The sequence below is a fragment of the Canis lupus genome, chromosome 23, assembly GCF_003254725.2.
Source record: "Canis lupus dingo isolate Sandy chromosome 23, ASM325472v2, whole genome shotgun sequence".
Classification (NCBI taxonomy): Eukaryota; Metazoa; Chordata; class Mammalia; order Carnivora; family Canidae; genus Canis; species Canis lupus.
The window spans coordinates 26,450,156-26,476,939 of NC_064265.1; the positions used below are offsets into that span (position 1 = coordinate 26,450,156).

The following is a 26,784-nucleotide window of genomic DNA, read 5'->3' on the forward strand; positions in this document are numbered from 1 at the left end:
CCCTGAGGTCAGGACCTGAGCCAAAATCAAGAGTCAGACACTTAATTGACTGACAAGCCCTCCAGGTGCCTGAACCATGAATATTCTTTACCTTTTATCATTCATTACACTTCATATCATTTTTTGATTTAAAAGTCCATACTTTTTAAGCCAATTTTTTATTTTTATCCCACTGAAGCAAATTTTACTTTTGATTTTACTGTGAAAGTTCTTACTAGTGAAAGGGCATTGGGCAAGAAGGTAAAGGTCAGGGCTCATCACAAAAGTATTGCCCTACTTAAAGCTTATTTGGGCCATGGTGATTATGGCCCAAGGTAAAGGTCAGGGCTCATCACAAAAGTATTGCCCTACTTAAAGCTTATTTGGGCCATGAATCATCTACAGGTGATTCTGTAGAGTCACCTTCCCATATGAGGACAAAGTAACTTTGAAAGAAGCAGGAAGACTCGTCTCTATTAAATGGTAGTTGGCTGTTTTGTTTTCTAGTCTATATTTGTTTTTGCCGGTAGTAAACCATTCCAGTCTTTAGCTTCAAATAGCCATTTACTTACCTCAGGATTCTTTGGGTCAGCTGAACAGTTCTACTCTGGAGCACCTTAGCTAATCTTTCCTGGGCTCTCTTATGCCTCAGCTGACGGCTGGATGGTCCAGGGTAGCCTTGGTCACATGGCCGGTTATTGCCTGGCCATTGGCTGGGGCAACTTGGTCTTATATATCTTAATGCCCAGGAGGTTAACTGGGCTTATTCACACAATGTCAGTCCCAGGGTCCTCAAGAGTCCCAGTGTGCTAGCTTATTTCATGCTTTGGTTTGCATCACATTTGCTAATGTCCCATTGGCCGAAGAAAGTCATGAAACCAATCTCAGATTCAAGAGGTGGGGAAAAAGACGCTATCTCCTGATAGACAATCTGCAACATTCTGTAGCAGCACAGATGCAGGAAGTGGATGAATTGGTGTGGGGCCAGTTTAATAATTTACCAGATAATCTTTGCTAAAATATCTAGTGACCTTAATGGTGACCAGCATATGACTCTGTGTGCTCAATTTTCATACAAGAATATACTTCCAGCTCCCACATACAGAATACCCAGGAGAATGGTATCACATCCTCCGGGCAGATTAAGTCACATTTTTTAATGGTAAACTCCTCTCATCAATGTTAAATGTGATTTATAGCAATTTTGGTTAAGACTTTGAGAGTAGAAGATGGCAGCAGGAGAACCTACCCTAAAAATGGGATGGCAAGTGCATTCATTCATTTACTCAACAACTATTGAACACTCATTTGTGCCAGACCCTTGCCTAGATGCTTGGGATTTGTCAGCAATGAGATAAATAAAATCCTTGCCTTTGTGGAGATCCATTCCTGTGAAGGAGGGGGCAATAAGTAGGTAAACAAATCCATGCCAAGTAGTGATCAATAAGATGAAGTGATAGGGCAGGGGACAGTGGGTGATATGGGGATTTCTCAGAGGACACCAAGTAGAGTTGGCCAGTCTCTCTGAGATCGTTTTCATTGTTTTGACTTTGGTTTGCTCTTCATCAGCTTGTCCTTTGGTGAGTGCAGATGCTGATACAGTCTCTGGAGAATTTACCTCTAGGCTATAGTGGAGCAGGGAGCCAGAGAGAATGGAAGGACTCATGGGATGGGGGTACTGGACAGTCAGAGATCTGACATGTCCTGAAGGCTGGATATTCTTCTTGGACACTCTATTAGAAGTCCACTTACCAGGAGTAGGGTCCTTAGAGGGCGTGCTCTGGGATTAGTGTAACATAATTTAGCCTGAGGGAGCAGGGAACATGGGGAGAGATGGCTGAGTTAGAATCATGGTAACCATAGCAACAAGACGCTGACAATTGGGTCACCGTGGAGAGAAAATTGACTGAAGAGAATATTGACCGAATGCCAAAGTGGGACTGTGGCACCTTGAATTCACCAGGTGGGGAAAGTCAGGAGACAAAATCTGTTGTGTTGAGCGTTCCACAGCATCAAGGTCTTAGCCACTTTCTTTTCAGAGTGAACCCAAGGCCAAGACACCCAGCCTTGTGTAGCTCTATCTGTTGCTAGTTTCCTTCCATTTCCTCTGCTGTTAAGATTTTGAGCCAACCTTTGTTCTGGGCCATCTTTTGGGTTAGCATTTTATGATTATTGGTAAGGTGTCAGGACTCAACCATAGAGGAAGGTGGTAATTTTGATGTAGTCTTAAAAGTTCTAGAGTTTTGGGGGCACCTGGGTGGCTCAGATGGTTGAGCATCTGACTTGATTTTTTTCTCAGTTCGTGATCTCAGGGTCGTGAGATCAAGCCCTGCGTCGGCTCTACATTGGGTGTGGAGGCTGTTTAAGATTCTCTCTCCCTCTACCCCTCCTAGCCCCCCAAAAAATAGAAAATAATTTTTTAAAAAGTTCGAGTTTTTTGCTGACATACTTTCAGGCCCCCAACTCCAAAGTAAATCCCTTTAATTATATACTGTGGGAAAGCTCTTTTAAATCCTCTCTTTTCCAGATAGTAGATAATGTGAAGACATAAAAAAGGTTAGAAAATGATCCTTCATCCACCTCAGAATGTCTGAAAAAAGAGTAATAAAGTGGCAAATCCCATTTACTCCCAGAGAGCCTAATTTCCTCACTCATCAACGCAAGTGGGAGGGACTTGGCAAGTCTCTGGATAGAGAAAGCGTTTCTTGTTTAATTGTTATCAAACAAAGCTGCTTCCAAGTCTGCTGGAGAGGACATGCTCACCCCTGATGCATTCAGTATGTGTGTGAAATGTCAGCTTCTGGAGGATGTAAGTCCCGTGCTGCGACAGTATGAGGTCCCGCTGAGCATCCAACAGGATGTAGCAGTTCTGAGATGCTTAACTGTTTGCACTCAGAACCGTGGCAGCGACTGTCCCCACTAACAGCTAGGTTTGCTCAGCTGTCACCTCCTTAACCTCAAAACATCCAACCTCATCATCTCCAGCATAATCCCGAGTCCTATATTGTAACGTGCCTCTTGTGGTTCTCAGTCTGCGCAGGCTGGCGCATGTCAGCAGACAGCTCCGGTAGTATGTATGGCTTGCCATCATCACCTGCCACCCCACAACCCCTTCCCACCTTCCACGTATGTGACTTCAGAGAAAACCACACATACCAGGACCAAATCACCCCGCTTGTCCTCGCATCCAGGAGAGTGTTATCTTGCACATGCAGGTTTAGTTTTCCTGCCAGCTTGTCGTGGGTGGTACTTCAGGAGAAGCCAGAGCAGCTTCTCGAGCTGGGATGCTCTTCCCCAGTGGGGGGTTTTTATCACTCTTTCCCAGGATATGCTGGTGGTAGTGCTGGGCCTCAAGGTAGCTTATCACCAATTAGCCTTCAGGGCTGCAGGTGTAATGCAAGGTCACAGAGTGTCTGGCATGGAGAAAGTGAGGGTTGGGTGTGCCAGCTTTGAGTGTGATGAAAAATTAAAAACACTGAATTCCGTTCAGTAGCAGCTATTTTGTTTTATTTCTCTCAAGTTAGACCAGGTGACTTTTACAATGGTGTTCCTTCTAGACATTTGCTCGGGCATCCAGCTCTTCCTAGAATAATAAGAATAGGATAGTTAGCTTCTACTATGGAATAAAATAGCCACCTTTTAGTGAATTTCAAGAACAACCCTTTATTGTTGCTAGTGAGTCTGCAGATCAGCCAGGTGACTGCTGATCTGGCCTCGGTTTGACTAATCCCACCTGGGCTCACACAGATGCCTCGGCAGCAGCTAATAGGTCCAAGATGGTCTCTCAAATGTCTGCCATCCTCCACCAGGCTCGCCTGGGCATGTCCTCAGCACATAGGCAGGGCTGCGTGAGAGCAAGGGGAAGCAACAAGGCCCATCAGGGCACAGGTTCAGAACTCCTGTAAGATCACATCTACCATATTGTCTTGGTCAGAAAAAAATCAGAAGACCAGCCTGGTTTCAAGGGGTGGAGAGACAGACTCTCCCTCTTTCTGCAGAGGTATGTTGTAAAGAGGCCTGGATACAGGGAGACAATAATTAAGGCCATTTTTTGCAAACAATGCATCTCAAATAATAATGACAGTTGTTATTATTATTTTGTTGGGCTCTCAAAGGGCACTAAGGTTGGTTACCTTTCTTGAGTGGTGGAGAAAATCAGGCAAAGACGTGAATTAAGCAAGGGGGGTGGGGAAAGAGTCTTCGGATGGAAGACTGCACTGCCTGCATATCATCTGCCCCCTTTTCTACATCTGAGAACTAAGCTTTTTTTTTTTTTAACATATTCTCTTTGAACGTTATGAAAGCCAAAGTTGTCTAAAATGAGACCGACTGCTTTCTTAGACTCTATTATGTTGGCCTAATTACATATCAGGAAAATGTTTTTCTGGGGCATTGTGTGTAAAACAAAGAGGAAAACAACATCTCCAGCCGGCCCCAGCGTCCTTGCCCCTCCCTCCTGCTGGCAGAGGCAGCGGTCCTGCAGGAGGCCCAGGGGGAGGATGAGGGCTGGGAAGGCAGGGCTGCTGCAGCCCCAGCTGGAGGGATTTGCCCTTTCCCCAGAGAGCAGAGGGGCAAGTCATTCCTTTCTCTGTCCTTCCCTCCTGCACAGCTCATGGTGGCTTCCATCTGGTGGGGGAACCGTGTTCATCTCTCCACACCCCCGCAACAGACCGGGATCTCCTGCCGCAGGAGAAGAGCCTCAACTATCTTGCTTCCCAGGTGCCCAGCAAAGAACCAGTTTGACTAAGTGTGGAGATTCATAAATGGAGAGTGGTAGGAGTGTAGCTCTGCCCTTTGGGATGCTGAAGGACTCACTGAGTTTTCAGCAAAGACTGGCCCAGTGTTAAGCATCCACTTATCATTGAATAAATAGAGATGAAATGTTCCTTGGCATTTCCCTCCTGCCCAGCCTTCGGATCTCTACTTTCCATCACATGAGGGTATGACTGTTCCCCACATGCCCTTGGTGGCCACGGCCCCTGCTGCACCCAGGCTCAGCCAAGGCAAACCTTCATTTCCTGACAGCATGCTAACACCCTGTCTCGTCTTCAGTACCAGCCACATGCTAGACCTCTTGCCGTCTGCCACTTCCCTTCTAAAATGTCTTGCTCGTGGTCTCCCAAGACCTCACTGTCAACTGCAGAAAGTCTTTCGGTTGTTGTGTTGCTTGCCCTCTTGTGACATTTGATGGTGTGAATCTTTCTTCTTAAACCCATTTCCCACCCTGACTGCTCAAGAGCTGATTTATCCCCATCCAGCCTCTGTTTTCTTTATTTTCCACTCACCTCCTCACCAGGAGATCCTGTCCTCACCAACCTCAAGCCTCCTGAGTTTGCAGCTCCCAAGTATTGAGTATTGGCTGTCCCCTCCAGTTCTTTATTTTCATCCTGCCTTCCCCTGCATTTAACTGTGTATTCATTTCCTATGGCTGCTGTAGTGGCTTAAAACAACAGATTTATTCTCTTACCATTCTGGAAGTCAGAAGTCCAAAATGGGTTTTAAGAGATTGAAATCAAGGTGTTGGCAGAGCTGCATTCTTTCTGGAGACTGTAGGAGGGAATCTGTTCCTTGACTTCAATTTATAGAGGCTGTCCTGCTCAGGGCCAGTCACTCTGACCTCTGCTTCCATCCTCACACCTCTCTCCCTAACTGGCCAACCCCCCGTCCTCCCTCCATCCCCAACACCTGCTTCTCTCTTCAGAGGACCCTTTTGATTACATTGAACCCACCTGGATAATCTCCCCTTCTGGAGATCCTTAACTTTATCACATCTGCCCAATCTCTCTTACCCTGGAAGGTGATGTAGCCCCAGGCTCCAGGGATTAGGACATAGAAGTATTTGGGGGAGTGGGTGGGTATATTCTTTCTACCACAGGCCCCATCTCATCTAGCTGCCTCCTGGACCTTCCACTGTTCCTTGAACTCAGCATGTCTAAAATGGAATTCACTCCTTCTCATTGTCTTTTTTATCCTGGACACCTTGGTTCAACATATGATCAGCCAATAATCAGGCCCCCAAGTCATGTGAATAAAACGTAATTTAATTTAGCAAGCCTGATAGTGATAGACACCGGGGTAATCTTTAGTGTTTTGCTATTGCAAACAGTTCTCCAGTGAATAACTTTGTACATTTGACATATATATATATATAGGATCAGTTCCCAGAAGTGAGATTGTTGTGTCAAAGGGTAAATGTATTTGCAATTTTGAAAGATACTGTCAAGTTGTTCTGTATGAGATTGAATCAATTTGCCTTCCTGCCAGCGGTATATGAGAATGCTTACTTCCCCGTGGTCTTGTCAACAAAGTAGTTGTCAAACTTCTGGGTTTTTACCAGTATGATAGGTGAAAATATGTATCTCAGTAGTTATAGTTCGCTTTTCTCTTATTGTGGGATGTGGTGTTTTTTAGTGTGCTTAATGGCCATTTGAATTTCCTTTTTTTGTGATTCTACTCTCTTCCTGTTTGTGTCCATTTTAAAACTTGGATTACTGGATTTTTTTAAATCAAATTTTAGGAGCTCTTCCTTTTTTTTTCTGTAATATGAGCTACAAATATTTTCCCATCTTTTCTTTTGTCTCTTCACTTTACATAGCTTGTCCCTTGTCTTGCAGAAGGGTTTTTATGTCACCAAATTTATTATTTTTACTTCATAGCTTCCAGACTCTGAGAAAAGGCTTCCAGTAGATCCTTTAAAATTAAAATAATAAAACTGTTTTCAGTGTGGGGAGTTGGACACAGGCATCTATGTCTTCTGAAAAATCCCAGTGAAAGGATACAAAAGGAATGATCAATGATAGATACATCGGTAAGTAGGTAGATAGATGAAAAGATGATAGAGTCAATTCTCATTATTCATGGATTCTATATTTACAAATCCTACTTGCTTAAATTTGTTTGTAATCCTCAAATAAATAATCTTGGTGCTTTCACTGTCACTTGTAGGCATATGCAGAACGGCAAAGAACTTGAGTTGCCAATATTCACGTGCCCCAGCGAAGGCATACTGTTGTTTCAGCCCTTATAAACAAGTGTCCTTTTTTGCAGTCTACTTAGTGCCACATTTTTCACACTTTTGTGCCTTTTATTGGTGATTTTGCTGTTTAAAATAGCCCTAAACCTAGTGCTGAAGTACTCTCTGGTGTTCCTAGGCACAAGAAGGCTGTAATGTGCCTTACAGAGCAAAGACACATGTTGCATAAGTTTTGTTCAGCCTTGGGTTCTAGTACTGTTAGCTGTGAGTTCAAAGTTAATGAATCAACAAGATATATTCAAAAAGGTGCCTTTCAACAGAAGCACACATAAAACAAGGTTCTGTATTGATCAGGTGATGAAGATATTGTCATCAGAAGAAGCTCAAAGAAACCTAACCCTGTGTTTCCTCTAGAGCACTGTATTCAGTAATTCTTGTGGCAGCGTTATAGAACATAACTCCCATGAATAATGAAAACTGACTGCAGATAGATAGACAGATAGATAGATGAGATATTCACAAGAACAAAAAGGCTAGAAGAAGGGAAAGTAGAAGAGGATTGATTTCAACACATTTTTAGAAAAGGAAAATAGAGGGATGCTAACTGGCTTAGCAAAGTGCAGGAAGCTGCCACCTAAATGTACAAGGAGCCATTTTTTCTTGCAGAACCTGAGAAAAGCTCTGGTTTTCAAAGTATAAATGACCATGGGATGGTGAGAAGTGAACAGCAGAACTGACAACAGAGGCATTGGTTTAAAATCCTTACATATTGTGATAAGATTACTAGCTCCTGTCTTTGTAGCTTTTGGGTCTCCAAAATAGAGCTGCAGAAAATTTTAAAATGTAATAAAAAGGCTGAAAGATAAAGGAAATCTTTCAAAAGGAAAAATAAAAAGACCAAGTAAGACAATAGGGAGGGGTAATGACATGAAAATTTCAGTCCTCCATTTTGACTTACAGAAGATCCAGAAAGAAGGGAGAAAATGGAGAAACCGAAAACTATCAAAGGAAAACCAAAGAACACTTTTCAGAACTGAAGGACAAGAACCATCAGAATGTGAGGCCATCAAGTGTGTGTAGCCCTATGAGCAAAAACGACCCACACCAAGGCATATTGTGAAATTCTGAAACTTCACGGGAAAGATATCCTAAAAGCTTATGACACGCAACAGGTTACAAAGTATTAGCAATCAAAGTAGATATTCCAATAGCAGTGCTGATTTCTAGAAGCTAGTGAAGCAGTACTTGAAAAATCTTAATGGAAAAGTAGATTTCAGCCCAGACTTCTCTACTCGAACTGTTAGTTAAAGGTGAGGATAGTTATACTTTTATGAATGCACAGATTCAAATGACTTCCAGGGCATTTGCTTCCTAGGGAGCCACTGGAGGATGCAGTCCAGCAAAATGTGGAGGAACCCAAGAAAGAGAAAACACCAGCCTTAGATAGCACTGGCAGATGAACCCAGTCATGGAAAGCATCCAGACCAGGATTGGAGCAAGGGTGTAGAAAGCTCCAGATGTCCCTAATGGAGAAAAAAACAAACACAGAATTAATGTATTTAGGCACATGGGATATTTATCGATGGGCATAAAGTATAGCTGTTGGAGCATGGAATAAATATTAGTCATGGGTTCACATACAACCAGACATGTGAAGGAAAAAAAAATTGAGGACATAATTAACTCCAGGAAAAATAAAGTATCCTGTGAAAAAGAAGGCAGAGTCACAGTGCATTGCTTGCCCTGGCAATGAGCAACATGTGCAAAGTTATGATAACACAAACTACTTTGATTTGATTAGAATTACACTGTGACCATTTGGGGCACTAAGAAAAAATGTGTATGGGAATGCTAAGCCTTTACTTCTCATGGTAGGAAATAAAAGGATATCTAAAGTTGAAAGGAAAGAAACAGTGGTATATACATACCCTGCCAATAAGTGTTGGGCATTAGTGTTTTGGCAGCAATTTTACAAAAGACACACATGTGTCTTTGCAGGGCTCTCTACCTTCACACACCCTCTCCGTGAAAGGCGAAGGCCCAGCCTGGTGGCAGTCAGGAATAGAGGCAAACATTCCCCAGTCACTGTTTCCAGGTATGGAGACCATCCCAGTGCTGGTCCCACACACTTTTCAGATATGGGAAGTAAAATTCCTCTCTTCATCTACACAGTCATGTGGAAGGATCCAAGTCTTTTCTTTGAAACTGCGTTTCTCCCAGATTGCTTCCACAGATTGAAAGAGGAGAAAAGAGAAGAGCAAACTGACATTCAGGATACCAACTTTCTCACTGGACCAGTATGCTACCTCCTCATTACTTCCCTGCATGGAGGATCTTTAAAAATGATCAAAAGACAAAAGCATTTCTTAGTAAACTCTACATTCTGTTGTCATGATTTTTGGAGGGTAAGGGAAGGTTGCATTGGATGTCTGTTTCCTTAGTTGATTTGCAACCACTGGAGAAATTATAGAGAACAAAGGGGGGAAAAAGCCATAAATACAAATGAATTCCTTTTACACAAGTTGCAAAACCACAGGACATGCTCCATTTTTTTAGCACTCCAGGTGTGATCGGAGATTACGGATCCACACAGGAGAGTGGAGAGTTAATTAAAATTTGTGCTCCTACTTCCAGAAAGAAATGTCTTTCCGTTTGATAAGCGGGCTGTCTTTGGAGTGCTGTTTGTGCTTTTCTGTCCTCACTGGAGTGTCACAGGAAAGCAGATCAAAGGGAGCCTCCACCCGGATAGGTTTTCTCCCACCTTTCTGAGCTAATGGACTTGAAAGCCTCCTCCACTGACTGCATGGGGCTCATGTCATATTCTAGAAATGCCATCTTCATGCAGTATTGGTAGTATGCAAACCGGCTTTGATAGATGCTTACAGAAAAACCACATTTACCATTAATTAAATCAAGACCACCCCAAACAGTGGGAGCGGGAGAGTGTGGCAGAGTGTGGCCCCTCGCCCCCTGCCATTTGTACTTTACGCTGCGGCTCACCACGTGACGGCCGGATAGTGACACTCGAGGCTGAACCCTCAGCTCTCTCCGGCAGGGTTATGTTTTGTTGTGTTTTCTCTTTTCCTTTTAGACTCTCTGCTTCTGCACCCTCTGGCTGACATCCCCTACCCTGAGGGGAAAAACTGTTTGGGAGAAATCCTGCTGTCTTTCTCTTTAAGGTAGTGACAAAGTGAAATAAAATAGAGCAAAACAGAGGCAGCCCAGGCACGGCCCGTCCGCGGCGGGGCGGTCCATTGTCTGGCGGCTCGCGGTGCCCGCCGCGAAAACCCCAGCCGGCCACGGTCACTAATAAAAGGACTCCATTCTGCCTCTCAGGGCTTTGTGAGGCGCCAAAGCTTGTCCCAGTTGCCATGGCTACTGTCTGATTGTGGCGGGTTTGTCACAGCGCTTGATAAAGTGGGAAGGTTATTCTTGATAGGCCCAAGTAATCATAACCTCGCAAAGCTTGAGAGTGTGGATTTAACACTTTTCCCTCCCTCCTTGAAACGGGGACTGCAGGAGATGGGGGCAGGGTTGTCAGGACAAAGCAGCCACAGCAGGTGGCGGGGGCCTGGCCCAGTGAAGAAGGCTGCAGCCAGCTGGTGTGGAAGGGGGTTCCCCCTTGTGGCCAGGGGGCTGGGCAGAAAGGGGTGTCGTGGAGTCACCTGCCATCTCCGGGCCTGAGTGGGGACTTCAGGGAAAGGGTCAGCATGGGGGCCCCTCCTGGCCCTCCGGTCAAGTGATGAGACGTGGGCCTCTCTCTCCTTTCCTCCCTTCCCTTCCCTTCCCTTCCCTTCCCTTCCCTTCCCGCTCCTTGCCTTCTTATTAAGGCCCCTTCCTTTCTCCTGCTCCTTAGCCTGCCTGTCCTTCCCCTGCCCTCTCCCCTTCCTCACCCCACTTCCCTTTCAGAGCCCTCTTCTCAAGTGGAGAAGGATGACGGAAGGTTAGCTCTGAGGTAACAACTGATTATATTTGGCCTCTGAATTGCAGACTCTTCGGTGTCATCAGAGGAGACCTGATTGATGCGTGTCTGGGTGGTGCTGTCAGTGAAGTATCAGACTCTTGGTTTCGGGCCTGGTTGTGATCTCAGGGTCAGAAGATCAGGCCCCACCTTAGGCTCTGGGCTCCACAGGGAGTCTGCTTGAGACTCTCTTTCCTCTCCCCCTGCCCCTCCTCCCCGCCCCTCACTCACTCACTCACTCTCTAAAATAAATAAATGAATCTTAAAAAGAGAGAGAGAGAGACCTAATTGACTATTCAGGCAGTGCTTCTTCAACTTGCTGAATCAGGACTAGTGAGAAGGTTCTTTCAAACAGATTCCAGGGCACATCACCCCCAGGTTTCTGATCTGGTAGGTCTCGGCAGGGTCCCATGACTCTGTGTTTCTAACAAGTTCCCAGGTGATGCCAATGCTGCCGGCTGGGGGACCACACTTGGAGAACCGTCGTCATAAGCCAAGATATATTTTTTACAGTTGAGGAAACAGGCTCCCAAAGGATCAGTTAGTTGCCAGGAGTTCAGGTGACTTGGTAGCCACACCGGGATGGGCACCCAGCAATGGGGGTTTTAGAAGCCATTTTAAAGAGGCAAGGCTCGTCTCTCTGCCAGCTCCCTCACTCAAGAGCAGCCAGATGAGCTGGTTCTATTTCCAGAAGGCCTCCAGCAGGACAGCCACTCACTACCTATGGTCCCCTGTGAGCAGTGCCAGTCCCAAGTGAAGCTCACCTTCCGCGGTGCTCAAGGCCCGGTGTGGTCTTCTATTGTATGTGCTGGACCTCTTCCCCTGGAATGCCTCTTCCCCAGCTCCACCTGTCAAGTATCTGCCCAGCCCTTGGGCCTCAGGAAGCCTACCTTGACACACAGCTGGCATCCTACCTCTTCTGCTGACCTTCGAAGCTTCGTGGCCCTGCCAGTAGGCCATTTCATATTTCCATTACTCGAATGTTTGTGCTGTTGCCTCTGCCGGACTGTGAATTCTAGCAGCAGGACCTTCGTTCATCATTTATACCCCACAAAATAGAAATACTGGCTGACTAGCCCTGGTTGGAAGGAATCTGGACCCTGGTCTGAGATGTTCTGTGGTTCTGAAGCCAACCTCCGAGATGGGGAATCCATGGTAGACACCGGGCAGGGTGGAGGCCTCACTTCCAATGTCAGCAGGGAGCCCAGGGAAAGAAACCAGGCCTGGTGCAAAGTGAGAGCATGACATGGAACCCAGGGCAGTGGCCTCTCATTATGGTGCCCTCCCATGGCAGCAGGACTGAGTTTTTAAATTGAAAGGCAAGTCAGTGCTCCCCACCACCACACACACACTGATTTGAAGTACGGAGAGTGCTCATTACCCCGTTTACATCAGGATGTGTAACACAGGTGAAGCTCCCTGTGTGTGTGACTGTGTGTGCATGGGTGACTGTGTGTCTGTGTCGCTGCTATGGCTGGATGCAAACGACTTGATCGTTTATGTGATATAATCTAACTCCCCACAGCACGCTCCAAAATCCTTAGCATATGTTGTCATCAGCCCTGAATACAGCTCTGAAGCAAGGTGATTGTGCTTCTCCAGGAGACTTACAAGAGGCTATTTGTCCAGACAAGAATAAAACCAAATTAACACATTAATCCTTTGGCTCTAATTCCTTGTCGCTGCATAGACTGAGTCAGGACCCAGAAAGAAATCTTGTGTTGGCAGTTTGGCTCCAGAGTCTGTAAGCATCCTTGGAGCGGGACCTCCAGGCTGCAGGGTGCCCCGCTTCTTTCCTACTCTCGAGTTGGCCAATTGACCAGTGCCCCCTCAGTCACTCGGCCCCGCAGCCCTCACAGTGGCCTTTCTCCCCCAGGGTGTCGAGGTGCAGACGGACTACGTGCCCCTGCTGAACTCCCTGGCGGCCTATGGCTGGCAGCTCACCTGTGTGCTACCAACTCCTGTCATCAAGACTACCAGGTAACAGTCATCGTCAGTATTATTCAACACCTACTCTGTGCTGCACACTTCATGCGCATCATTTATCTAATCCTGTGATGAGCCCTGTGAGGCTAGAGTGGTTACACAGACTCCAGCTGGGAAGTGACTGAGCTGGGATTTCAGATTGGTTTTCTTTTTTCCAGATTTTTTTAAATTTAAATTCAATTTGCCAACATATAGTATAACACCCAGTGCTCATCCCGTCAAGTGCCCCCATCAGTGCCTGTCACCTAGTTACCCCAGCCCCCTGCTCGCCTCCCCTTCCACAATCCTTTGTTTGTTTCCCAGGGTTAGGAGTGTCTCACGGTTTGTCGCCCTCTCTAATTTTTCCCACTCAGTTCCCCTCCTTTCCCTTATAGTCCCTTTCACTATTTCTTATATTCCACATATGACTGAAACCATATGATGATTGTCCTTCTCCGATTGACTTCTTTCACTCAGCATCATATCCTCCAGTTCCATCCACAAACGAATCCAATGGTGGGTTTTCATCTTTTCTGAAGGCTGAGTAATATTCCATTGTATTACATAGACCACATCTTCTTTATTCAGTCATCTGTAGATGGACACCGAGGCTCCTTCCACAGTTTGGCTATTGTGGACATCGCTGCTATAAACATTGGGGTGCAGGTGTCCCATCATTTCACTACATCAGTATCTTTGGGGTAAATCCCCAGTAGTGCAATTGCTGGGTCATAGGGTAGCTCTATTTTTAACTCTTTGAGGAACTTCCACACAGTTCTCCAGAGTGGCTGCACCAGTTCACATTCCCACCAACAGTGCAAGAGGGTTCCCCTTTCTCCACATCCTCTCCAAAATTTGTTGTTTCCTGTCTTGTTAATTTTCCTCATTCTCACTGGTGTGAGGTGGTATCTCATTGTGGTTTTGATTTGTATTTCCCTGATGGCAAGTGATGAGGAGCATTCATTCTTAACCATCACCTCTGCACTCCTTTTCCCACATGGGGAGTCTTGGCCCATGAATCATGACTGCCAGGCATGTTCAAGATGAGCCTGCTGGGTTGAGGGGACCCAGGGCTCTCAGGTACAAAAGAAATTGAGTCCCTACTCTGTGTCCTATGCTGGCCTGAGGAGGTACCTTGCATGTAAAGCTTCATTTAGTCCTCAAAAAAATCATGTAGGGTAAAATCTTTTTATGAAACCTATTTTACAGCTGAGGAAGGTATGGCCAGGGAGGTTGAAGGACTTACCCAAGATCATGATCCTGGTCAGTAGTCCCACAAAGAGGATATGAAGACCTGTGGTCTTGGCTCTTGTTTGTGGCACTCCCTACAGTTTCACATTTAGGAGAATTTGTCCACCTTAGGTTGGCCCACCCTCCATTGAGCTCATGGGCATTTCCCAGGCACATCAACCCTGAAAGGCCTTCCATCTGTATTTCAGGTTTATCTCAACTAATCCTCCCAACTATCCTGTGGGGTTATAAGCATAGATATGATTCCCATTTTACAAGTGAGGAAACTGAGGCTCAGAGAGGCTCTATCATGTACCTGAGGCCACACAAGCCAGTAAGTGGCAGAACTGAGACTAGACCCTCAGTCTCCAGAGTCAGGTGCTCCTCTACACCAGGCAGCCTTGTCACCGACCTGGCCTTCAATATTCCACCTTCCCTGAGTCCTACTGCATGCTCACCATTGCAGGGTGATGGCCAGCATGAGGCAAGGCTGGTGATTTTGGGGGGACAGCTGGGCAGTGCAGCTGCGGAGCAGTCGCGGACTGAGGGTGGAGAATGATGGTGACGATCTCTGCCTTCCTGGGTCCCTCCATGAGGCTGTGTGGGCTTTCCACATGTCTTCCTCCTGACACTGGGCCACAGCGGGTCTGCACACAACCAGGCATTGGTCTGCAGCCACCTTTGGGCCTCAGGCCATGGGGAGCGTCCAGGCTGCATCACAGCCAAGATTTCTGTGGGTATGGGATGGTGCGGAGGGGTGGAAAGAATGCTGAATTTGTGCATTGTCCATGACCAGTCCAGACCCTTCCACTTGCTAACTGTCCATTCTGGTCAAGTTCTGTAGCTTCTCTAAATCTGTTTCCTTGTTCATAAGTTGGAAGAATTCCTGTCCCCCTACCTACTCCAAAGGACAAGAGTCGTGATGAGAATGGATTTGAATGTGAAGCCCCAGCTCATTTTGAGCTCTCTACACCCAGAGGGTACAGACAGGTGTCTCTGTCTCCCTCTCAGATCCAATAACTGCTCTATAATCCCCCCTAATCCTCCGCTTGCCTGTGCCATACACGCCTCCTCATGGTGGAGTGGAGAGAGCCTGGAACCAGGCAGGTTTGAGCTTGAAACCTCACCGTGTGATCTCAAGCCCGATCCTTAACTGAGCTTTTGTCTCCTGTCTTTACAGACGGGCGGCAGTCCCACTCCTTGGAGCTCTGTGGTGAGGCTTAAATGAGCCATGATGTGTGAAATCACCCAGCCCAGCCCCAGCACAAAATATGTTCATTTTCTCCCTCCTTTCCCTCTGATACTCCATGCAGTGGCGCTTGCCTCAGCAGAGAAGACCGTGATCTCCTTCACAAATATTTCTGCCACCTTTAAAGGCGGCTCTGTGGGGGCCGAGAGGAAAGCGCACCCATAAAAATGTGTAGTGCTGCCGAGCACCCCTCACCTGTGCCTACAGGAGCCAGGCCGCCTCAGGGCCCAGGAGGGGCAGAGCTCACCACCCGTCCTGGGCCACTCTGACCTCTCCTCGGCTCATATCCAAAGACAGATTTGGAAGAGGCCTTCCACCTCTTGAGAGTCACTAAAGAAGCCAGTTTGTCATCATTTGGCCAAGATGCCGGCTGTTATTTCACACTGAGGGAAGGGGAGCTTCCAGCTACGAAGCTGACTTGGCAGAGAGGCCCACGACGCTTTTGTTGGGCGCCTGGCAGAGACCCCTGGAATCCAGTGGAGGGGGATGGCTTGGTGTGTGTGTGTGTGGGGAGGGGGGCAGCTTCTCGATTTCCGACCCTCACTGTGGGCGGCAGCTTTCCTTTCTGCGGGCGCTCGGCCCTAATGACCTTCGGGACGGGCGCATCGGTGAGGTTGGGGCCCCCCCAGGTGTAACACAGTCTCAGCTCTGTGTGTGTTACAGGGAGGGGAATGTGTCCACCAAGCAGATCGTCTTTCTTCAGAGACCGTGTCTACCTCAGAAAATGAAGAAGAAGGAATCAAAGGTGAGTGACCTTGATTTTCCTGGGCAGGACTCCGCCTGCAGCTGGACCTTCTGTGGCGCAGAGTGGGCAGCCGGCTCTGACTTCCTGAGCCCTCGGCAAGCAGAATCACACCCGAGGCTGCCGAAACCAGCCAGATGGGGGCACCGGGGGGCGCCGGGGGATCTCCCCGTCCGCCAGTCTCCCGCAGTCAGGCCAGACTGTGGAGTAGAGCAGTTCTGGCGGACGCTCACATAGGCCAGATACTCCCACTAACCTGAAAATAGGGGCGTGAGGTCAGCCGCCGTCTGACCAGGGGGTGCGCTGGCTTGGGTTTGTGCCCAGCTTCTCTGTATCTTAATCTCATGACAAGCTCCAGCTGCAGCCCATTGGATCCCTCGGGACATCAGAAGTTTGGCGATGTTGGCAGGGAGACGCTGCCAGGGCTCCTCGTTGGCATGCCCCGACCCGAGGGCCTCTCGGTGGCAGCGGCTGGTATGGACCGAGGCCAGCCCGCAGTCCGTGGCGGTGAGTCCTCAGGCCAGGCTGCCGGGGGCTGCCGGGGGCCTTCCTCCCCACTCTGGAAGGCACGTGACCAGGCCTGGAGAACACAGTCGTGCTGGGAGACAGTGGCTGGGAATTTCTCAGAAATTGTCCCGCGTTTCCAGAAGTCAAACCCAAGTCCTTCTCTTATGTCGGACGAATCTGATGCTTTGCACTCCCACGCTCTGCAGCCGGTGAGCGGTTCACCATTGGCTTGGGAAGGGGTGAGGGAGTCAGGGGAACTTGCCAAAGCCCAAGTCAGGTGCCACCTGAAGCCAGCTCGAGCCCCCTTTGATGGCCACGGCAGCGCTCGCTGGCAGAGCCTGATGGACCTGCTCCACATCTCACGCTTGGCACCATCCCATGCGCCCCTCCTGGCTCCTCGTGTTCTTTGGACACAGAGCCTGGACAGGAGCAACCAAGCAAGTGAACAGATTGTAGCAGCCCCTCACCAGCCGGCAAACCCAGGGGCTGGGGGGAGGCTCCTGGGAGGAGCGCCAAGGAGATGGCGACCTGAAGCCAGATGGTGTAGGATGCAGAGGAAAGTCTCTGTCTCAGCTCCAAGATGCTAATGTGACAGGTGACAGCAGCAGAGGGCCAGAAGGCCACGACTGAAGCCACCATTAACCACCAGGAGCAGTCAGCCTCCGGCTGGAAGATGGATCTCCCCCGGCCCACTGTAAGCTGCGGCTTTGCCCAAAGCTCCCAGGGACCACGTGCATTCACGGTGACATCCAGCAACAGCGCGCGGGCAGGTCTGCCATCGACGCCAGAACGCGCCGGCTCTGCCCTTGAGGGAGGGAGGCAGTGCTGTCTTCTCCTGCCAGGCTCTTCCTGGTTGGGTTGTGGGCCGTTCCCAAAGGAGAGACACAGGGTTTGTGGCTCACGGAGGAGATGAGCCAGAGATTTTTAGATTCCGAGCTTTAAAGCTACTATAAGAAGGTGGACCGACTTCCTTGGGGAAAATCCAGAGGATGGAGTCATTCATTTTCTGATCAGTAGACCCTTCCAACCCCAATCAGCTGTACTAAAATTTTAGGGTGGCTGCTTCCTGTTGTGAAGTACTTACTTATCTTCTGCTCATTCAAAGGATTGGCTCGTGTGGAGCACATGTTTTGCGTGTGACCTGGAGAGGTCACCTCACTGGTGGAGTCCCAGAGAGGGGACTTTACAGCCAGATGGCTTGTCTCCTTCTCATGGTCCTGGCAGTGCTCTGCCGCTGACTCAGGTTGGCATCCTGCTCGCACGAGGTGTGGGTACCCTCATGGCCATGGCAGTGACTCCATCAAGTCCTCACTGTGCCTGAGCCCCCACGGCACTGATACTGTTGGCTGCCCTCTGCCTCTTGAAGCACCTTTTTCTCTTGGGTCTGACCCCACACTGCTGCCCTGGTTTTCCATCAGGTTGTTCAGACCCAGCCCCATTTGTCTCTCACTCTCTGGTCTCTTCCTTAGAAAATCTCATTCCTCCCCAGAAGGAGAAATCTGACCACCTGAGTTGATGACTCCTATACCTGCATTTTCAGTACTCGCTTCTGCCCTAAGACCCCAGCAGCATGTGCCCCGTCACTACTCAGCATCTCTGAGCAACTTGTGACCTGGCCACTCCCACTCCCCCCACCCCCACTAGAACAAGGGCATCACCACCACCCAGAGGCAGCCACTCATCCAGGGCTCATCCTTGACTCCCTGTCTCCTCACTGCCATGGTCACTGTATCCTCAAGACCTGTCTATTTTAGGTCCTAGAAACTTTAAATCCCTCTACTTCTTGCCACCACCATGCACTTCAACAACTCTAATCCGCTAGTAGCAGGTCTCCCCTTCAAATACGTTCTCCACGAGGAGCCAGAGGAATCTTTGAAAACAGCACATTGAATCCTATGGCCCTACTGCTTAAAATGGTTCTAAAGCTTTGTGTGATTCTTAATATAAAGATGGAAGTCTGCAGTGGGATCCACAGGGCCGTGTGTGGTCTGGCCCTTCTTAGTTCTTCTGCCATTGTCCTCGTTCTCTGCATTCCAGCTCCTGTGGCCTTCATGACCTTCTGTGTCCCTTGTCGCCACAGGGCCTTTGCCCTGGCTATTCCCTCTGCCTCAGACACTCTCTTCCTTTGTATGTATGAGTAATGAAACTTGTGAGCGCAGGAAATTCGTATTACATCTGGATTAAAATCTCAGAAAAGGGACCTCAAGGCTGGCACACCAAGGACGCAGCATATTGAGGCCTCTTTTAATCAGCAAAGTAGAGAAAATTCTCCAATCAAGACTTTTCAGCATTTGAAAGAAACCTCTTTGTGTGCACGTGAGTGTGACTTTCAGAGCAAATAATTAAACTCCTACCAAGGTAATAGGTGATTTCCACTACACCAAAGTCTTCCTTCCGGCTACACTCCTTGAAGTGGAGACAGATAACAGACAGCTTTTAAAACGTGGGGTTGAAATCCATTACCCCTTGCCGACATGGAACTGTGGACATGCACTGCTGTCAGGTGAAGGATTTTTTTTTTTCTTTTCCACGGTTCTTTCTGACAGGGACGGCTAGTTGGAATCTTCTGGTGTGGGCTGCAGCGACACACCCACGTGCCATACACACGGCTTGGGAAGGCCCCGGCACGTGCGGCCTGCTTGTTTGTTCACAGGCTGTCCTGGTACCTCCCGAGGTTAGGAATCCATCCTAACCAGGATGCTGGGCGGTGGTTACAGACCTCCCCTCAGGGCCTCAACCCAAAAACCTGACACTGTCCAACAGGGGTGGCTGTGTCCCACCCTGCTTCTCCTCATCTTGCTTTCTGAGACGTTGCCCTTTTGAGCTTTGGGATCTGGAACAGTTGCTATTTGTTAAAACCCCTGACTGTCTTCTGCTTGAAGGAGGGGAAGCCCAGGTGGTGAAGGGGGCCCGATGTGAAGATGAGAGGGAGACCAGGAGGCCCCTCCATGGGAGGCAGAGCTGAGGGCTGTGGGAGGGCAGAGGGTGTGTTTCTCTTAGCTCAGTGCTTCTCAGACTGTGGCCCATGGACTAGCAGTATGGACCTTACCTGGGAGTTTGTTAAAGATGCAAAGTCTCCCCGGCCTCCCCAGGTTGCACTGATCAGAAGCTCTGGGACGGGGTGAGTGATCTGTTTTTGGAGCCCTCTGCATGATTGTGGGGTCTGCTCAAGTCTGAGGGCCAGTGCCTTATCATTAAATAGTGTGGGGCCCTTTCTTGGCTCACCTGTGGACAGCCATTATTGGTTTTTTTCAAAAATAGGCCTGTCAGGGAGGCTTCAGCATAGATCTTTTTTTAAATAAGCTGAACCAAAGTATCTTATCTTTAATGGCAGTTAAATCTGGATTTCCATTAGCTGACGACTTGGCCTAATGAGTCAAGCGCCTGACCCAGCAGGTGCATCGGAACTTCATACAGTCTGAAAGGTGAGGCGCCTATGTGTTGGGCTGAGCCCTTCCACAGGTGCCTGGCCTCTCCCTTTGTTTTCTGTCTTCCCTTGCCCCGCCCCTCCCTCCTACCCACAGCAAGAGCCTAAAGCCTTTCATCTACCAAGAATGAGAGGCTGGAAGGGTTGTGTGGAGCCAGCATGTTCAGCATGTCTGAATTCCAGCATGTTCTTTTCTAGCTATGTGACTGGGCAAGTTACTCAACCTCGCTGAACCTCTATGGGCTCATCTATAAAATCATGCTAACAGTGACTAGTGAGAGCACAGCTTTGGGGATTCAGGGAAACGGGAGGCCTTGCCACAGTGTGAGAGTTGTGGTAGGCAGCGTGGTGTGCGCCCGTTCCTCCCTAGGCACAGTGGTGTGTGCTTGTTCCACCCTGTAGGCCATTTGCCTTCACATTTTGGAACATTTCACTTCCAGGTGATACACTGAGTTTTGTCTCCTGCTCCTTCCCTGTTTCAGGGGGGAATGCCCCTGCCAGAGAGAGAAGGAGGCAAAGGGGAGAGTTAAGTCAGGGCCTCCTCGATGCTTAGCTGCAGGCCCCGTGACAGCTGTGCTGGGATGGGGACCCCCCAGGCAGCAGGGGGAGTGGGTGACCATCACCGTGGCCCGTCTGAGGACACAGAAGACAGTGTAGTCCTAGAAGTCACCCTGCTTGACAGATTTCCCTGGGGTGACTAGGGAGGACAGAAAGCGTTGGCTGGGATCGTTCCCACCAGCTCGGTGTGGACAGCCCCAAATCCTGTGCCCAGCAGCCCAGCCGGTTCCCGGAGAAAGTGGCTGGGGTCTTCTCCTGGTGGGTTACAGCAAACCAACAAAATGTGATCTTCTACAGGAAATTGGATGTGGCTGGGCTTCCAGGGGACGCATGGAAGTTCTGCTTAGTTGGCAAGAGCAGTCCCTGGGAGAAGAGCCGGGCGTGCGTGAGACAGTGCAAGCGGGGGGTAGATGGGCAGGGGTAGAAGGGCCCAGAGGAGCTGCACAGCCGGGGCCTCTCTGAGAGACGAGGAATTTGAGACTTGGAGAGATCAATAACTTGCCCAAGGACAGACAGCTGCCTTCCCTCTGGGTGGTCTGAGCTTCCTGCCCCGGTGCCCGCTGCCCGCTGGCGCGGAGACTGCCAGGCACGCCCCGCGAGGCCCGTGGCCGCCTCTGACCCCCGCACGCTGCTGCCGCCCCAGCGGCAACCTCTGGTGGGTGGGCACCTCGCGACCTTAGGGACTCCTCACGCCCGTCACCCCTCATAGCGTCAGCATGATCCGTTCTTGCCCAGCTCCATTACCGTGCGACCTTGTCCACTCTGAGCCTCTGCTGACTTCCGTGCCACATGGGGGAAATGCTTAGTTGCGGGGAAGCTCCCCAGGAAGCAGCCTCTGAAAATTTGGGTGGAGGGAATTTTTAGGGAGGAGTGCCCTGTGGGGAAAGGAGAGCACAGGAGTGGGCAGGGGGAGAAGCTGGGCTGTGATACAGTCACAGCAGTGGCTTTATTAGCCAAAGCCCCGGGGAGTCCTGGAGCTGGGATGGCCTTTTAAGTTGGCCTGAGCTGGGACAAGAGGGTGGATCATGCGGCACAGCACTGGCCCCTGGTTCTGTGCCCTTTGAACTCCAGGGACCTGGTTAAGAGAATGCAGGCCCAGTGCTTGGTAACCCACAGCTCAGAATGGAAGCAAGTAGCCAGCACCGTGGCTCTTAAGAGGGACAGGCCCCATGTTTCTTCTCTTCTCCCATCCTGCCTCTTCAAATGATGGGATTTCAGGACCTCCTTTCCCAAAGCCAGTTGAAAGACAGAGACCGTCCCCAGAGACCCCTGAAATCCAGATCTAAAATACACCACATGGAAGACCTTGGGCAGACTCTTGCAGTGGGTGTGGTGTATTTGGGCCATGACTCAAGTTTGGTGCTGGTAATGCTGTGCTCCAGGAATACTGGCGATTGTGTGTCTGGCTCTGAGAAGTGACATGGGTGCAAATGCGAGCGATCGGTGAAGCTCTAGGTTCCTGGAGACTGCATTCATTTATCCCCACCCTCTCTGATCTCTAGTTCCAGTGGCGATTCTCCCGAGAAGACATGCACAGCAGGCAGATGAGGAAATCCAAAGGTAAACTCAGCGCCAGAGACAAGCGACAAGCAGAAGAAAACGAGAAGAATTTAGAAGACCAGTTTTCCAAAGCTGGAGACGTGGGAAACTGTGTGCCAGGCCCGCATCAGGAGGACGAGGCCTCTGAGGAGTTGAAGGTCCCCATCCAGGATGTCATCGAAGGAAAGCAGTGTCCCGAGCAGCTGTGTGTAGAGGGTGGGGCTGTGCAGAATGGTCCAGCTGGACCCTGCAGGGCCCCCGCGGGGGGCTGTGCTGAGCACCCCCATCCCAGGGAGGAGGCCGGGGAGGGAGGTGCCGAGGAGGGGGCTGCGGAGCCCGCCACCGTGGAAGACAATTGAGTCCAGTGTTGGTGTTGAAAGCCTGATGAGCTGGCCGACCCGAGGCTCCATGCTGGTGTCCAGGCGGGGGGCTGGTTCGCCCCAGTGTCACGTGTTACCCTTTGGCTTGGCTTGACCTCTTCTCGTGAGCTCACCCGGGTCCTCCCGAGGGCCGGGTCCCTGACAGTGTTGGTCTCTGCACATCCATTAGAAATGTGTCGTACTGCCCCAGTGTTAGAATGCAAGAGGTCAAGTTATTTCTCCGTCCGTTGCCCAGTCCCATGGGAGGGACTAGAACATCCAGTGCCTGTGTCCACCCCCACGGTCTCCAGGGTGCATTCGAGTCAAGTCCATCCTTGGGCGTCCCTGGCTCCAAACCAAGGCTGTTTGTTGTTCATCCCCACCCCATGCCCACCCACTGAGGCCCTGTCCATCCCCTGCTGCTCTCTGCAGCTACTTGGTGACATTACAGCCCCTGGAGGCCATCAGGTGCCCTTCTCCATCTCAACCCCACAGACCCTGCTGCTTTGGCAAAGAAAATGAGGAAATGACAGCGGGGAGGGGAGGTGCCCCACCTCCTGGCTTTTTCAAAGTATTCCCATAGATACTGGTAATCTGGAAGTGAAGAGGTAATGCTGTGTGTGCACCTGCTCTTGCAGAATGTCCAAGAAAGTATTCTGTATTAGTATTAATGCCAAAAATTTTTTAAGGGTTTTGTACTCAGCACATCGTATGAACACCCGTTCCTTCTGTCATTTCAGGGCAACCCGACCAGTCAGGAGCCCTTGTTACGTGCTATTTTCATCAGTGTATCATTGGCCAAGTTGTTTCCATGTATGCTATCACGTGTTTATATTGTCCAGAAAGTATTGTTAAGGCTTTAAGTAGATGCAACTGGCAAACTATGGAGAGAGAATGCCGACTGTCTTGACCCAAGCAACAGCCTGTCTCTTCTCTTTCTTGTTTAGTTACTTAAAGCAATAAATCATCTATGAGTTTAGTGTATTGTGAGTATTGAGTATTGTGTCACAGTGAAAAAAATCCTAGCCTGATGTCCAGAGGATTCAGTCCCCACTCACTCTGTTTCTGACTCCTGTTGGAGAGGAAAATGAAGTTCCTGTGGAAAATAGAGCCAGTGAAGCCCACTGTACTTTCCTGTCATTTGCAGAAAGAAAATGGAAAGTGGGATTTAGGTGTCACCAGGTAAGGCAGGGCACTGCCACCTCCTAGTGCCTGGGGTGGTCGAGACAAACATCTTTTAGAAGCAAACAAAAAGCCCTCCATCGGTTTCTTTGCATGTTTCCACTTTTTTTTAAATATTTATTTTTGAGAAGGAGAGAGAGTGCACACACATGTGAGTGGGGGAGGAGTGGAGAGGGAGAGAGACGATTCCAGGCAGACTGAGCTCAGAGCCAGAGCCAAGAGACCATGACCTGAGCAGAAATCATGAGTCAGCTGCTTAACTGACTGAGCACCCAGGCGCCCCATTGCCAGACTTTTAATTATTTCATGAAGCCAGTCTCGTCCTCATTTGCAAGTTTGCTAAAATAAACACATTTGTGCGATATTTTTATAGGGCAGTACTGAAAAACCCTTGTAAGCCATGTTGTCCAGGTGTTCGCCTCTTGATTTTTGAGTACACTTGCCCCCCACCCAGACCCAGAGCTTCCCTAAAAAGGTTAAAGACTCCATTCAAAGAGAAGATACTTAAAAATGACATTCCCCACAATTATGCTCAAGAATATCTATACAGCATTGATTTATTTTATAAAAGATCATATTTATTTATTCATGAGAGATACAGAGAGAGAGGCAGAGGCACAGGTAGAGGGAGAAGCAGGCTCCCTATTGGGAGCGTGACGCAGGACTCAATCCCAGGATCCCGGGATCACGCCCTGAGCCAAAGGCATACGCTCAACCACTGAGCTACCCACACTGATTTAAAACATTGTCTCGGGATCCCTGGGTGGCGCAGCGGTTTGGCGCCTGCCTTTGGCCCAGGGCGCGATCCTGGAGACCCGGGATCGAATCCCACATCAGGCTCCTGGTGCATGGAGCCTGCTTCTCCCTCTGCCTGTGTCTCTGCCTCTCTCTCTCTCTCTGTATGTGACTATCATAAATAAATAAAAATTAAAAAAATAAAAAATAAAACATTGTCTCTTAGCCTCTTAGAGGAATGGATTTTTAAAAATACGCTCATTAGCAGAGCTTGGGACAAAAACAAGGCCCATCTCTCACAAGTCTGGAAAGCATTTGGTCCAGGCTGCACCCTTCAGGTGGATGGCTGCCATCACTCGGCAGTGGGCATATTTTTCAATAATTAAATGACATTTATGTTGGCTGCATGTGTTATGGGGAAAAAAAATTAAAGGTGACTGTAGCTAATTTGAATTCCTCAGGGAGTTTGGCCCCCAGCACCAGGCTAACAAGTAATTCCTGAGGGTCTTGCTTTTCCCCACTTCCCCGCACCCCCGCTGATACCTGGCAAAACGTCGGTCTGCCCGAGGCGGAACTCAGATTGGCTCGCCCTAGAATCCTTGGGGGAGCTGAAAATATTCCCACTACCTGGGTCCCACCCCAAGACTAGAGTGGTTGCTCTAGGGAGTGGCCTGGGCACCAGGTTCGTAAGCCCCCTGGGGATTTTAGGGTGCAGCCAAGGGTGAGAGCCACCAGCCACAGGATTGCTGAGTTGAGTCACAGCTTGTTTCTTGTGAAATGAGATGCTTTTTACTAACGGCAAATAACTAAGGCCCCGACAATCCCAACATCCTCCATGTGCATTTCGGGTGGCGGGATCCCTGAAGGAGAGTGTGCTCTCCTGTGACTGCCGATCAGGGAAAAGGCCTGTTGGCACCGAGAGCCCTGTGGACCAGGAAATGCTGGAGAGGCTCATGTTTGGGCTCCACCAGGCTTGTGGATGTGGCAGTCAGTCTTTGGGGCTGTACCTGTCACAGCAGGTCTGGAAAGAAAGGGGGAATTCTGGGGGTGATAGATGACTTAAGTGGGGACCTAAGTGGGACATCTGGGTGGCTCAGTGGTTGAGTGCCTTCAGCTCAGGGCGTGATTCCAGTCTGGGGATTTTTTTTTTTTTTTGAAGATTTTATTTATTTATGAGAGACACGGAGAGAAAGGGGCAGAGACACAGGCAGAGGGAGAAGCAGGCTTCATGCAGGGAGCCCGACGTGGGACTCGATCCCGGGTCCCCAGGATCAGGCCCTGGGCCAAAGGCGGCGCTAAACCCCTGAGCCACCTGGGCTGCCCGCAGTCTGGGGAATCTTAAAAAAAAAAAAAAAGTGGAGACCTGACTTCAGTGGCCCTGCCCCCACCACCATGCAGCCCAATGGGAGCGTTCCAGGGAGTCAGGGGTACTGCCAGAAAGGGGAGGCCAAGGCCAGCCTCATGGGAGGGACTGCCTCATGCCATGGAGGGTTCTGGTAGTTTTTCGGCCCCATTGTTCCCTTTGTCTATGGAAAGAAGTTTTTATTTTTATTTTTTAAGATCTTATTTATTCATGAGACACACAGAGAGAGGCAGTCACAGGCAGAGGGAGAAGCAGGCTCCTCCAGGGAGCCTGATGCGGGATTCGATCCCAGGACTCCAGGATCATCCCCTGAGCCAAAGACAAAGGCTCAACTACTGAGCCACCCAGGTAACCCGAGAGGTTTTTAGAGGGGGAAAAAACCCTCCCCCAGGAACAAAAGAAGTTCTTTCGAAGCTGTGGCTGAATTCTTTGGCCAGGAAGGTATTTTCCAGACCTCCTCTCCACCTCCAGAGAGGCTCGGGGAAAGGGTGTGGGTGCGGAGGAAACCTTCCCCTGCTGAATGAGATGTAGGGGTAGTGCTCTCAAGTGCACATGGGCACGAGGCCGAAGAAGTGACACAGGGAGGGCCTGGGGACCCCGCGCGAATGCAGCAGTGAGCCTGTTTGATACCCGGGTCCGTGCGGGACGAAAGCCCAGCCGGGTTGTGGAGCCAGCTGGTTACATGCTACCCTCCACGTGCCGGTGTCCCCATGTGTGGGATGGCGCTGACACCCGCCTCATTAGCTTTCTGTATGCAAAGTGCTTGGTGTGGTGTGGGGCTAATCCTCACGTAGGCTGGCAGGCGACAAACGGCAGAGACAGGCTGTCAGGGTTCATTCCGCCGGTGCCCACAGGCTCCTCTCTCCCAGTCCCGCTAGCCCCTGGGGGCCTGTGACTGGGCTCCGGCTACTGGACGTGAGCAGATGTGATGCGGGCCACCCCTGGGCCTGATCGTTACGAAGCACCCCCCGCCCTCTCCTCCCCACCACCCCTGGCAGGGGTCACCGTGGCCCGT

At 49.6% G+C, this 26,784-nt stretch overlaps 1 protein-coding gene and 2 long non-coding RNA genes across 6 annotated transcripts in view; 2 read left to right on the forward strand and 1 right to left on the reverse strand.

The window, feature by feature from the left end:
* Positions 1 to 23,468, forward strand: part of RFTN1 (raftlin, lipid raft linker 1) — a 207,064-nt gene extending 183,596 nt beyond the window's left edge. For all 4 annotated transcript variants that reach the window (XM_025448729.3, XM_025448728.3, XM_049099568.1 and 1 more), the window contains 3 exons: positions 12,790 to 12,893; positions 16,021 to 16,102; positions 22,094 to 23,468. In XM_025448729.3, the coding sequence (XP_025304514.1) occupies positions 12,790 to 12,893; positions 16,021 to 16,102; positions 22,094 to 22,489 (582 nt within the window). In that variant the 3' untranslated portion in view covers positions 22,490 to 23,468. The remainder of the gene's footprint in view (positions 1 to 12,789; positions 12,894 to 16,020; positions 16,103 to 22,093) is intronic.
* On the forward strand, positions 1,860 to 12,779 carry LOC118352109 (uncharacterized). The gene is made up of 3 exons (XR_004808684.2): positions 1,860 to 1,942; positions 7,913 to 10,554; positions 10,943 to 12,779. It is a non-coding gene; the product is annotated as an uncharacterized LOC118352109 (long non-coding RNA).
* LOC112660957 (uncharacterized) lies at positions 3,472 to 10,725 on the reverse strand. The gene is made up of 3 exons (XR_003137340.3): positions 9,953 to 10,725; positions 3,713 to 3,823; positions 3,472 to 3,562 (listed from the first exon to the last, which is right to left on the reverse strand). It is a non-coding gene; the product is annotated as an uncharacterized LOC112660957 (long non-coding RNA).
* Positions 23,469 to 26,784: the final 3,316 nt, after the last annotated feature.